The sequence below is a fragment of the Pocillopora damicornis genome, chromosome 11 (genome assembly GCF_964200805.1).
Source record: "Pocillopora damicornis chromosome 11, jaPocDami1.2, whole genome shotgun sequence".
Classification (NCBI taxonomy): domain Eukaryota; kingdom Metazoa; phylum Cnidaria; class Anthozoa; order Scleractinia; family Pocilloporidae; genus Pocillopora; species Pocillopora damicornis.
The window spans coordinates 14013084-14025728 of record NC_142680.1 but is presented as its reverse complement, the minus strand read 5'-3'; the positions used below and the strand labels follow the sequence as shown (position 1 = coordinate 14025728).

At 41.4% G+C, this 12645-nt stretch overlaps 2 protein-coding genes, 1 non-coding gene and 1 pseudogene across 3 annotated transcripts; 2 read left to right on the top strand and 2 right to left on the bottom strand.

Moving 5' to 3' along the window:
* Nucleotides 1–337: 337 nt before the first annotated feature.
* Nucleotides 338–1392, bottom strand: LOC149037679 (uncharacterized; annotated as a pseudogene).
* A 69-nt stretch (nucleotides 1393–1461) lies between these two features.
* On the top strand, nucleotides 1462–6079 carry LOC149037678 (uncharacterized). Its single transcript, XM_089186371.1, has 4 exons — nucleotides 1462–1521; nucleotides 1663–1722; nucleotides 2402–2512; nucleotides 3782–6079. The coding sequence occupies exons 1-4, from the start codon at nucleotides 1462–1464 to the stop codon at nucleotides 3962–3964; spliced, it is 414 nt and encodes a 137-aa protein (XP_089042497.1). The 3' UTR covers nucleotides 3965–6079.
* Nucleotides 4424–6079, top strand: LOC113681771 (uncharacterized). The gene has a single exon (XR_016180731.1). It is a non-coding gene; the product is annotated as an uncharacterized LOC113681771 (transcript).
* Nucleotides 6080–6755: 676 nt separating this feature from the next.
* On the bottom strand, nucleotides 6756–11205 carry LOC149037677 (tetratricopeptide repeat protein 28-like). The gene is made up of 2 exons (XM_089186998.1): nucleotides 8536–11205; nucleotides 6756–8035 (listed from the first exon to the last, which is right to left on the bottom strand). The coding sequence occupies exons 1-2, from the start codon at nucleotides 11202–11204 to the stop codon at nucleotides 7978–7980; spliced, it is 2727 nt and encodes a 908-aa protein (XP_089043124.1). The 5' UTR covers nucleotide 11205; the 3' UTR covers nucleotides 6756–7977.
* Between the last annotated feature and the right edge of the window lie 1440 nt (nucleotides 11206–12645).

Genomic DNA, 12645 nt, shown 5'->3' with positions numbered 1-12645 from the left:
TACCTTGAATTTGATCGGTTTTGGCGTGTTTGATTTAGGCGAACCGATAAGGTGTCATTCAAGTCTTCCTGTTTCCTTGATTGACACGTGATGTTTACGAAAGTCGCCTCGATAGATAAGATAGAGTTAATATACATGGCTGGGGTATTTGTTTTTTGCTGAGTTCCGTAGTTTTTTGTAAATTGTCCTCCAAAGTTGTATGAAATTAAAGTCTTGAAAAGTGTCCCGACAAGCCTTCGCTCGAGTGAAATTTAATTTCCGTAAAACTCTGAAAAATAAAGAGATCCGATCAAACTGATTGTAGTTTTAGTATAGGTACATGAATGTCTTACAACACACGAGAAACGAGCGAAATCCGTGTCTCAAGCAAAATCGACCGGACCGCTCTTACAGAGACACTCTCTTAAATTGTTGAAGACACGTACTTTCTATTTTCGAAGTACCTGCGCCAATTTCAGCAGAAACTCCTGGTCTTCCTTCCTTCTTCTCTCCTCCCTTTCTTCTTCTCGTCTTTCACGAGCCTCCTCTGCGGCAAGAAAACTCCAATCAGCAACTTGTTGATAGGAAACAAATGCCTCCAACGCCTTGTCAATTTGTGTTAAGGCATCCGTCGTTGACACCTTCTGCTTCTTCGTAGCAGGTTTGAAAAATGGCTTGCCAGCATCTGTTGTTCTCTCTGTGAAGGAATACAAGAAATCTTTAAAGGCATAAGTTAAAGTCGAGAATAAATCATGAATTAATCATGTGGAAGGCTGTTTGAGTCAATACTTATCTTATCTTGGAAGTAAATTATCAAGAAATTTTGTTAGAGATTACAGACAATGCAAGCGCCGATATTGAAACATTTTCTTGGCCTATTGTCTGACCCTCCAATCAGCGAAAGTTTTCAAAGCTCACCTGTCAAACATTCACCCTTGTTTGGTTGAGGAAGTTTGCCAGCTGTTTTGTTGTTGCTGCCGACGCTGGTGCCGTCGCTTAAGGAAGGCAACTCTTCGTTTGGTTCATCGTTCTCAATTTTTTCATTGTCTTCTTCTTCGCTGTCCGCCTCAATGATAATTTTTGAAGAATTTACCACAACCTTCGGTTTGGTACATGGTTTTTTTTAGAGAAATTCATCGACTTCGTCGAAAAACGCCAGCTTCCTCTTTGGAGTCCCGTTTCCGGTCTTTTCCCATTCGTCTTGTAGGAGCGATACGCACTTACTAATGTGTGTACTCTTGTTTTGCAGGCATCTTCATCAAGGTCTTCATAGCCTGCCGCTCGAATAAAATCACTTATTTCTTGCCATATAGGCCTCTTTCTGGTACAAAATATTAACTTCATTTGTATATTTTCGTCCCCCCACTTCTGTAGTAACAATAACGTTTCCTGGTTTTCCCAAACCCTTCCGTGGGTTTTTTTGGCCGAAACCGAATGTCACTCAAATAATAAAAAAAATCCAAGTGTTGTACAAACGCGTAAATGCGTAACTTGTTAGGCCAGTTTTGTTCGGGCACGGAGCACTTGAAAAGAAACTCTCTCGTATTTCAACTTAAGTGGGATTGAAATCCCTCGAAATAGAAAGAAAGAAAGAGGAAAAACGAACTACTTGAGATGTTTGATCCACGGTGAAAACAAAAGGGAAAGCGTGACAATGATGGGAGACTGGGACTGCCAAATTAGTCCCAAGGCCCAGCAGCTACGGTTGCAGCATTGATAGCTGAGCTGACCAAGTTGTCTGAGGTAAGTGAATTAACTCCGATTATCATATCTCTTTTGCTCGCCATCTTTTTTGACCAGACCAAAATAACATCTGCAGAGAAAGTTAGACTAATTAAGGATTTTTCAACAGGTGGAAAAAAAACAATGAAGCAAAATAATGTAGCTTACACCTCAGAGGAAACTTTACTTTAAATAGTGTTATTTCCATAAGTCTGTTCAACATCAATAAAACTCAAGATAAATGATTTTGGAAATAATCAGGAATGTTTTGGCCTTTAACCTCGTGCTCTCTGACTGTTTGCAGGCGTACAGTATTTTGAAAAATCCTTACTTCATCAAGGCCTATACATTATGATTGTTTTCATTTTACCCACAGTCCACATGCACAATCTTATTCCAGAAACATGCTAATCAGCTAATTTGGGGCAGTGTCCTCTCACGCCTATCGTTATTTGGAACTAAAAGAAATACAAAAGTTTGCATCTTCATCTACTACCGAACCACACGCGGTCCAAAACATCGTGAGATCGAATCAAAGTGCTCTGTGAGCAAACTCGAAAAATGGCTATTTTTCGAGCGAGCAGTGTGTTACTGTTACTGTTACACGACATAGCATTTCAGATGCAAATAACAACCGCTGACCAACCGCTGACCAACTCGTTTTCTTTTTTTGCCGTGATTTTTTGCTTTGCCGTGACAGTTGTGGGCCACCGTAAAAGTGGACTATTTTGGTCTCCAAGCAAGGCTTAAAAGTCTACAATGTGCAGAGTCAGCAGCCTTACGAAGAGGTGATACTGAAGCAGCGAAAAGGGTAAATCAATCAATGTATTGCACTTTTGTTGTACTTGTAAGTATGCAAGTGCCCACTAAGCATTGTGCAAGGTTCAGTTTTCTCTGTTATCATCCCCTCCTCTAAACACTAGTAATCTTGGGAAGATCTTTGGTACGGAGCTCATTTAGTGCCATCTCATAATTCTCATTAACTTTTTTTTCACGACTTCAATTTTCCTGCACGACTTCAACCCTTTTAATGTCGTTCAAGAAAATTAAAGTCGTGCTGGAATGTTTGAGTCGTGCCGGAATGTTTAGGTCGTGCCAGAAAGTTGAAGTCGTGAAAAAAATGTTGAAGTTGTGAAAACAAGTTGAAGTCGTGCTGGAAAGTTAAAGTCGTGAAAAAATGGTTGATGAGAAATACGAGATGGTACTAACTGGGCCCCGTAATTTGGTTATGTTTTGGTAGATCAAGACACATATCAATGCTGGTGCAATTGTATTCTAAAAAGGGTCTAAATTAACTGTTTTACCAAATAATCTGGATGAGTCATAGCTGATTTCTGCGAATATCAATCAAAACCACACCCATTTTTATTTCATGGATTTGACGATTATTGTTTTTATGGTTAATTGATTAACTAGCCTGGTATAATAAGAGATTTTAAGTCACTGCCTCCAAATTTGATTACCATTGCTCCACCAATTTAATTTTGAGTCCATTAAGTTTAGAACAGGCGATGGACATTTACATGCGGAGGTAATTTACCAGTCTGTCCCAGACCCTTCATTTTCACTTAGATCGTCGAATCTGACAGCAAAGTGTGAGAAGAAACTGGGCTTCTTGTGTTTGACCAATATTCTAACAAAAGGGGATGGCGGTATTCAGAGGGTAAATTATAGCTAAAAACAACAAATTTTGGACTACTATGTGATGTATTTTCAACTTTACTATGTAACGTACTACTAAATGTACCATATAACTCGCTACACTGTTCCAATAGGTTGGGCAAGAGTACTGCCCTTTTATCCCACCAGTGGAAAAATTTGCACCGTCAAAATTTCAGAGGCTAAGCCATAAATGTACTTTTAGGCTTTTAAAAAAGATAACAAGCCTTCTTGTTTTGTGGGAATCCTTGGTGTGGAAGACACTTTATTACCCATTAAATTATTCATTGGCCATCGATTACGAAGTTAAGTCAGGAATATGGGATTGTTGTTAAGAAAGTGTTTTTCTTGGTATACTAAAGAGGATTTCTATTTTGGTTATATTCATATAGAAATACATGTTTTGATTTTATTCTTTCAGTGCAGAGAAAAATATTTTAATTTGAGGCATTACTGGACAAGTGAACAGGCACGTCGCTTTTCAAGTCTGGAGGAAGGAAAGGGTAATACAGATGATGAAGATGAAGAATGGACAGAGGAAGGCAAGGATGGACATTTGACAGAAGACAACCCTGAAGAATCTAGTGAGCAAAACGAAGATTAAAGTGTCGTGGGCTGTCGCCAAAAGAAAGAACGCCCGATGCCCATGTGCTATAAAGAAGTTGTCCATCATCTAATGCACCTGGGAAATATTCATGGCTGGAGCAGTGAGAATGCAAGGGCAGCGACCTCCCGATCCAAACTTCGCAAGAAGTATACTTTCACTGATGAGGAAATGGCATCTCCCCGAAATAGAAAGGTCAGTAAGGCACGCCTTGTAAGTGAGACCAACAAGAAGAAACCCAATCGAAAGAGAAAATTGTGTCCTGTTCAAGGTTGTCAACAGATAGACTGCCGCAACGTTTAAGAAGGAAACGTAAATTGAATCAGAGTGACGCCGAATACAGAAACCCTATCTCTTTTGCAAAGACTATGTCTAGTTCAAAGCCTCACGTATTTCTTCGAATGAAAGAAGAAGAAAGAAGAAAGAATAAAGAACTGCGATGAAAGTCAAGCAAGTTCCATGTCACAAGAGGAAGACTTTGGGATTGGTACTGATAATTTTGAGGATGTAGATCCAGTCCAATTTAATATAGACGAGTCAGCCAATTGCAAAGCCAATACTGCAACCTATGATGAAGGGTTCGAGTCTGACGGTAGCTCAGACGGTGAAGACACAGGAACTAAAACTCTGGCTGCCGAGATATTAAACCGGTTTCAAAAGTGGCTTGAATCGTTGCTGGATGCCATAAAGATAAGAGACGTTTTTCTTGGTGAACGTGCTGATGAGAAGTATTCCCCAGCCACAATAAAGCCATAACTTACGAGTCTGCAGCATTATTGTTCCTACTTGCTAGGAGACCGACCAAGTGACGTTATATTCAACACCGAAGATGTGATCGGCTTACGTGAAAAACTGCGAAGGTGGTCTTATTCATATACTAAAGAAACAATGCGACGAAGATGGGAGAAACACGAAGAAGATGTCAGCGTTCTGATAACTCCAGAGAAGATAAAGGACTGTGACGCAAGCCAGGCCTCGCGTGATGCAGTCATCATCTTAGGCGAACTTGGCGGTAATACACTAGTTGAAATGAATCAATCGATGAATCGTGCCGGAGTGGTTTCCTCTATGACCGTAGAAGAGTTTCAGAGGGCTAGAGTTGAACGCGAAAGATATGTTTTTCGAGTTCTTAAACACAAAACTATGGACACCCATGGCCCAGCTCAGGTGGTACTAACAAAGCTCGTGTACAGCTACATCAATGTTTTCATAAAGCAAATGAGACCTAGACTTCCTGCTGCACTGTCCGTTGGGAAACAGGCGTTGCTTTTGTCATGGTTTGGAAATCAAATAGAGTCAAATCAAATGACCAAGGATCTTAGCTCCATTTTCAAGAAAGCCGGCATCAAGGGACCAGTCCACCACACTCTCTACCGAAAAAGCGCTGTATCTCAATGTCATGCCCGCCATAAGGAAATTTCCAGCAACCTGGCTGATCTAATGGCGCATCGAGAAGGCACCGCCGAGAAGTACTACAGACTTTTCGAGAAGAACAAGTCATCTGTGAAGGCATCTAAAAGCTTCATGGCGTTATGAGAAACTGTGAGGAAAACGATAAAGAGCTGAGTACAAGAAAGGCAGTTAATGAGTCCAGTGAAAGTGAACTCGTAACAGCTGACTCCCCGGGTACAGAACGAGCTCCCTGGAAAGAAGATGTCCTTACAAGCGCTGCTAAATCTATTTGCAGAAGAAATATCGTTGCAAAGTGTCACCATGTCTTTAGTTCGAGAAAAAAATCCAGTCTGACCCGATATTGTGCAAAGAAAGTCCAAAAAGAGTATACGACAGGACCCGTGGGGAATGGCATTACAAATCCCAAATTAATGCAATTTATTTTTTGAGAATAACAATGATTTGCTGCTCTTACAAGTAAAACCGTGTAGAAAAGGCCGCCATTTTGTTGTATGTGCGTGTGGAAAACGAAGCGTAACATTTTGCCTCGTAAGGTTGCGGAATGCAATATTGAGCAGTCCTTTTATGGCGATTAAATCTGTAGACAATAGTTCGGCCTTCTTATATGGGTTAAGGAAGCCTTTGCTTTTAACAATAAATTTATGTCATGCAATGTAGTGTCGTGGAATATCTGACAACGTTCATACATTCATCCATTTCTGATGAGACGTGTACGATGCAGTTCCTTTCCTCTGAAGCATATGTTTAGGAAAGTGTTTCACTTGTTATTTGTAGTAAAAACACACTTTTCAGAAATATGGCGTCATCGAAGTGTCACAAAAGTTACACAAGTGCCACAAAAGTTACATTAGTGCCACAAAGTTACAGGAATGCCAGGTTACAGTAGTGCCATAAGTTACGTAAGTACCACAGAAGTTACAGAAGTGCCATTTTAGGTTACATAAGTGCCAAAATGAGGTTACAAAAGTGCCTTTACATCTAGCTTCTCCCCTCTCTCCCTCTCTCCCTCTCTCTCCCCCTCTCTCTCCCTCTCTCTCTCTCTATCTCCCCCTCTCTCCCCCTCTCTCCCCCTCTCTCCCCCGCTCTCTCCCCTCTCCCTCACCCCCCTCTCCCCTCTCTCTCCCCCTCTCTCCCCCTCTCTCTCCCCCTCTCTCTCCCCCTCTCTCTCCCCCTCTCTCTCCCCCTCTCTCTCTCCCCCCCCTCTCTCTCTCTCTCTCTCTCTCTCTCTCTCTCTCTCTCTCCCCCCCTCTCTCTCCCCCTCTCTCTCTCCCCTCTCTCTCCCCCTCTCTCCCCTCTCCCTCTCCCTCTCTCTCTCCCTCTCTCTTAAGGTAAAGTAAGTTTATTTTGGTTTCTAATTACTCAGACAAGGGACCACGAAATAAATACGTGTGAGTTTATTTCAGACAAACAGGAACGTTTTTTTCTGTGTTTTAACTAAACTAATGCGTTATTTTCGTTCTTTTTGAGGTTAAGGCTTTTTTTCTTTATTAAAAATGAAAACATCAGTTACACAGTGTCCCTCCTCAACTCATCCAGCCGAAAAAATAACTCTTGCATGCATTGCATGCCTATGATTTTACTTTTTGTCAAGTCCGCTGTTTCTTCTTTTAACTTTGTTTATTGCAATTATATTGAGAATTGTTTTTTTTTTCACTGCCCTGTTTGGTAGTTTTGTTTATTTAGTTGTATCTTGCACATAGCTCGTTCTCTCCTCCGATTAAATATTTCGTTCAAATCTTGCACAATGCTTTTCTCGTCTTTGTTTGATTTCTTAGTTAAATATCTACATTACTCTTTGTTTCAACTAAAATTTCTTTCCTATATTTAAATCTAGCCCTCTGTTCCTTTTCTTAATTCTGGCTGATTGTCACGTTCATATCCTACGAACTGTTTGCACTCTTCTGTGTGACGTTAGTATCTCGCGCAATGTTTTCTCTTAATTTTATCTTAGTAATTCGCTCACCGTTTGTCTTCTTCTCTATTTGTTAATACTTTTCTTTTAGTATATTGCACTTTGTTTGTTCTCTTCTCCACTTAACTTTTAGATTAATATGTAGCGCCCTGTTCACAACACTTTGATTTTTGCGGTAATTCTCAAGCATTTTTCTCTTCTCTGTCTGATTTTTACATAATCACCTTCTCTTAAGCTTTTTTTATTGTGTCTTCAGTATCTCGGCACTTTTTGTTCCTTGTTCTGTTAGTTTGTTATCATCTCCTGCACCTGTGAACAGTCTTAATCACTCTTTAATGATCACGTGTGCGTCCAACGGGAGAATTGAAAACAGAATTATAATGATTTAAATCAAGGATTAATTTTGAGTTTTGACGAAACTTTGCCACATTCTCACATTTTTATACATTAAGCTGATTTCCTGCGTTCAGTTTTCCCATCCCGATTTATTGTAGTTTCTTATTGATAGTATACTTGTATACTTAGTATAATTGCAGGTTTTATCGTCGTTGCCTTTCGATTACGCCTTGCTTACAAAAGCACGCAAAACCAACTACTTGACTTAAAAAAAAAATTAAAAATGTCTTCGCAAAGTAATACCAGTGTCCACTGAACGACAATGTACAGGAAGAAGAATCTTTGTGTAGGATCAGTAGTCGCTCTGTTTCTTCTTCGCCTCGTTGTTGTCCTCCTCGAGTTCCTCTTTCCTGAAAAAAAAACATTATAAATTTGTCACTATTTCACCTTTAAAGTAGACGGAACAGATTTCCAATTAAAGAAATTACTTTCTTCTTCAATTCCAGCGGGTATAATTGTCCAAACTTGTCGAACATACCATGCTTGATGCGAAAGTGACTTTAAGATTCTCAATTTATTGTTATTTTTGTTGATTTTTCACGGATAAAGTTAACTTTTTCAGCTTCTCAAGTTACCTTCATCGTCATAACGTGTAGTATCGCATCGAATTTGACCAATTATTTCCGAGTATATTGCATACTAAAGAAACGCTAATTCAAAGCCAATTTTAGAAAGCCTTCTGTGAAAAAATTCTGGCTCCGAGCGCTAGACAAAATCAAGTTCTTTTTCGAGGCATTTTATGGATGAAAAACAAAGACAAAAACAACCAAAAAAAATTACGATAACGGAGTGAACTGAATAAGTTAAGTGTGCTAATCGGTTTATCGTTGCTCATTCTAACCAGACTTACCCTTTTTTCAAAAAATCAAATGTCACGTTATCCCCCATCAACACAAACGGAGCCCATTGGGAAGGTTTGGAGAATCCATTGCTTCTCAACCATTCTACGGCCTGGTGAAGAGATTCACTGGCACTTTCTCCACGCACAAGGTGTTTATAGAAATGTTTCATGAGCTTCGCCGTTGCTTTGTCTTCTATAGCCCACGATGCTACCAACACTGAACGTGCACCAGATGCTAAGAATGCACGAGCGATTCCAATAACTCCTTCTTTTTTAACCAATCCACGCCCACTGTGACAACAGCTGAGTACTACCAGTTTAGCTCGCACTTGAACTCCTTCAATGTCGGACATTGTCAGGAGGTAGTCTTCCTCTTGTGGAGTACTGTTAGTAGTACATTGAGGAGAGAGGGCAATCTCTCCTCTTTCGACATCCCCATGTGCAGCAACATGTATCAGACTCACTGAAGGTATTGCTTGAAGAACCGCCTGCTTTGTTGCGCGACTTCCCAATAAAGGCTGAACGCCCAGCAGTTGACCAACCATTTCTGCTTCCTTACTTACACAGAACAATGGTGTAGTGTCAGTGAGACGTCCATTGTATTGCACTTTTCCAACCGTAGGATCACCCACAACCAGTCCGCCAGTTTGACTGTGATAGTCTGCTGGACATTCTTGAATAAGCCGGAGAGTTGTCAATGAAGGGACGATGCGTATTCTGTACTTCTCCGATAAATACTTTCCGGCTTGTTCATCGCGCAAGGCAGCAAATGGGACTCGGTACGAAAAACGATCCGGTACAATGATAATTTCGGGCTCTGTGAGTAAATCTGCCACAGGTGCGATGATCCATTCGTAGCACAAATGATGACTTCCTCCCGTATCTTTGGTTTCGTCACCTCGCAGATTTGTTTGGCTCTCTTCATGAAGAGATGTCGTCATGTTGTCACCCAGCGATCGGTCTTCGCAGTTCGCTGTGGGTAAAACACCAAAGCATTTGGCGCTCTTTTTGAAAACTCCTTCCACTTCGCAAACTTGCTCAGCAATAAGAGTGTCTATTTTCACTTGGTCTGTTTTTCGAAAGAAAATGTCTCCATTTGCTTTCAATACCCAGAGCAGAACTTGCCGATCTTCATACGAAATGTACAAAAAAACACTGTTACTTTCTCTTCTCGCGATGTTTTCAATCCCGAACCGTGGATCAGCTGAGATGTGGCTTTCAGCGGAGTACTTGTCTGCCATGAGTTCTGCGAGGACTCTTGCTCGTCCCAGCTCCTCAGCATAGAGAGCATCTCGAAATTTTCCGGTACCACAAAGGAGGTAAGTGAGTAGCTTGTAGGGAAAAGTACCGTGTTCCTCTAATAGAGAAATTTTAAATTCACTGTTTCCTTTCTGAAGAGTTCTGATTTTTTCATATTTTTCAATACCTTGAAGAAGATATTTCATTGCCTCCACAACCTCGAACTGCGATATCTTTAAAACTGTAATACCGAGAAGGCTTTGAAACTCAGTCATTTTGTGTCCAATTTGGCTACTTAACGAACAAGCTTTCTGTAAATAATATGCTGCCTTATCATATTCACTAAACGATCGGAATAGACCACCAACGGATAGGTATAGTTGTGCTTCGCATTCTCTATTGCTGCATTCTCTGCTGATTGTAAACGCCTTCTCACAATGTTCTTTTGCCTTCTGAATGTCATTTACAGAACCAGAGACATGTGCCAAACCTACAATAGCCATGACTTCCAGTTCTCTGTAACCGATTGCAATACCGACGCCGACTGCTTTGTCCAAATATTCTTTAGCTTGCCGATTTTTATTGAGATTACTGTACACCATTCCAAGATTGGAGTATGTTAAACCTTCTCCTCGTCTGTCGCCAATTTCTATCGCGATAGCAAGTGCTTTCTCGTGATATTCTTTAGCATTCTGATATTCGCCAAGGGAATCAAACACACTTCCGAAGTTCCCGTATGTTGGTGCTTCTCCTGCTCTGTCGCCAATTTCTATCGCGATGGCAAGTGCTTTCTCGTGATATTCTTTAGCATTCTGATATTCGCCAAGGGAATGAAACACACTTCCGAGGTTCCCGTATCTTGTTGCTTCTCCTGCTCTGTCGCCAATTTCTATCGCGATGGCAAGTGCTTTCTCGAGATATTCTTTAGCATTCTGATATTCGCCAAGGGAATCAAACACACTTCCGAGGTTCCCGTATCTTGTTGCTTCTCCTGCTCTGTCGCCAATTTCTATCGCGATGGCAAGTGCTTTCTCGTGATATTCTTTGGCATTCTGATATTCGCCAAGGGAATAAAACACACTTCCGAGGTTCCCGTATCTTGTTCCTTCTCCTGCTCTGTCGCCAATTTCTATCGCGATGGCAAGTGCTTTCTCGTGATATTCTTTAGCATTCTGATATTCGCCAAGGCAACGAAACATATTTCCGAGGTTCCCGTATGTTGTTCCTTCTCCTGCTCTGTTGCCAATTTCTATCGCGATGGCAAGTGCTTTCTCGTGATATTCTTTAGCATTCTGATATTCGCCAAGGGAATCAAACACACTTCCGAGGTTCCCGTATCTTGTTCCTTCTCCTGCTCTGTCGCCAATTTCTATCGCGACGGCAAGTGCTTTCTCGTGATATTCTTTAGCATTCTGATATTCGCCAAGGCAACGAAACATATTTCCGAGGTTCCCGTATGTTGTTCCTTCTCCTGCTCTGTCGCCAATTTCTATCGCGATGGCAAGTGCTTTCTCGTGATATTCTTTAGCATTCTGATATTCGCCAAGGCAACGAAACATATTTCCGAGGTTCCCGTATGTTGTTCCTTCTCCTGCTCTGTTGCCAATTTCTATCGCGATGGCAAGTGCTTTCTCGTGATATTCTTTAGCATTCTGATATTCGCCAAGGGAATCAAACACACTTCCGAGGTTCCCGTATCTTGTTCCTTCTCCTGCTCTGTCGCCAATTTCTATCGCGACGGCAAGTGCTTTCTCGTGATATTCTTTAGCATTCTGATATTCGCCAAGGCAACGAAACATATTTCCGAGGTTCCCGTATGTTGTTCCTTCTCCTGCTCTGTCGCCAATTTCTATCGCGATGGCAAGTGCTTTCTCGTGATATTCTTTAGCATTCTGATATTCGCCAAGGCAACGAAACATATTTCCGAGGTTCCCGTATGTTGTTCCTTCTCCTGCTCTGTTGCCAATTTCTATCGCGATGGCAAGTGCTTTCTCGTGATATTCTTTAGCATTCTGATATTCGCCAAGGGAATCAAACACACTTCCGAGGTTCCCGTATCTTGTTCCTTCTCCTGCTCTGTCGCCAATTTCTATCGCGACGGCAAGTGCTTTCTCGTGATATTCTTTAGCATTCTGATATTCGCCAAGGGAATCAAACACACTTCCGAGGCTCCCGTATGTTGTTCCTTCTCCTGCTCTGTCGCCAATTTCTATCGCGATGGCAAGTGCTTTCTCGTAATATTCTTTAGCATTCTGATATTCGCCAAGGGAATTATACACATTTCCGAGGTTCCCGTATGTTGGTGCTTCTCCTGCTCTGTCGCCAATTTCTATCGCGATGGCAAGTGCTTTCTCGTGATATTCTTTAGCATTCTGATATTCGCCAAGGGAATAAAACACACTTCCGAGGTTCCCGTAACTTCTTCCTTCTCCTTCTCTGTCGCCAATTTCTATCAAGATGGCAAGTGCTTTCTTGTGATATTCTTTAGCATTCTGATATTCGCCAAGGGAATGAAACACACTTCCGAGGTTCCCGTGTGTTGTTCCTTCTCCTGCTCTGTTGTCAATTTCTATCAAGATGGCAAGTGCTTTCTCGTGATATTCTTTAGCATTCTGATATTCGCCAAGGGAACGAAACATATTTCCGAGGTTCCCGTATGTTGTTCCTTCCCCTGCTCTGTCGCCAATTTCTATCGCGATGGCAAGTGCTTCCTCGTGATATTCTTTAGCCTTCTGATATTCTCCTAGGCTAGTACAGACAGTTCCGAGTCTTCCGTAAGCCACTGCTTCTTTTCTTTTGTGACCAATTGTTTTCACGATGGTGAGTGCGCATTGAAGGAGTTGCTTTGCCCTTACAAACCGGCTTTGTGCTATATTTTTG

Excerpts from the sequence above, each read along its gene's own strand:
- LOC149037678 (XM_089186371.1), top strand. The coding sequence starts at position 1,462 with ATGCGTAACTTGTTAGGCCAGTTTTGTTCGGGCACGGAGCACTTGAAA. Across the intron at positions 1,723-2,401 it reads AGCTGACCAAGTTGTCTGAG|TTGTGGGCCACCGTAAAAGT; the intron begins GTAAGTGAATTA and ends TTGCCGTGACAG. Across the intron at positions 2,513-3,781 it reads ATACTGAAGCAGCGAAAAGG|TGCAGAGAAAAATATTTTAA; the intron begins GTAAATCAATCA and ends TTATTCTTTCAG.
- LOC149037677 (XM_089186998.1), bottom strand. The coding sequence starts at position 11,204 with ATGTTTCGTTGCCTTGGCGAATATCAGAATGCTAAAGAATATCACGAG. Across the intron at positions 8,036-8,535 it reads TTTGATTTTTTGAAAAAAGG|GAAAGAGGAACTCGAGGAGG; the intron begins GTAAGTCTGGTT and ends TTTTTTTTTCAG.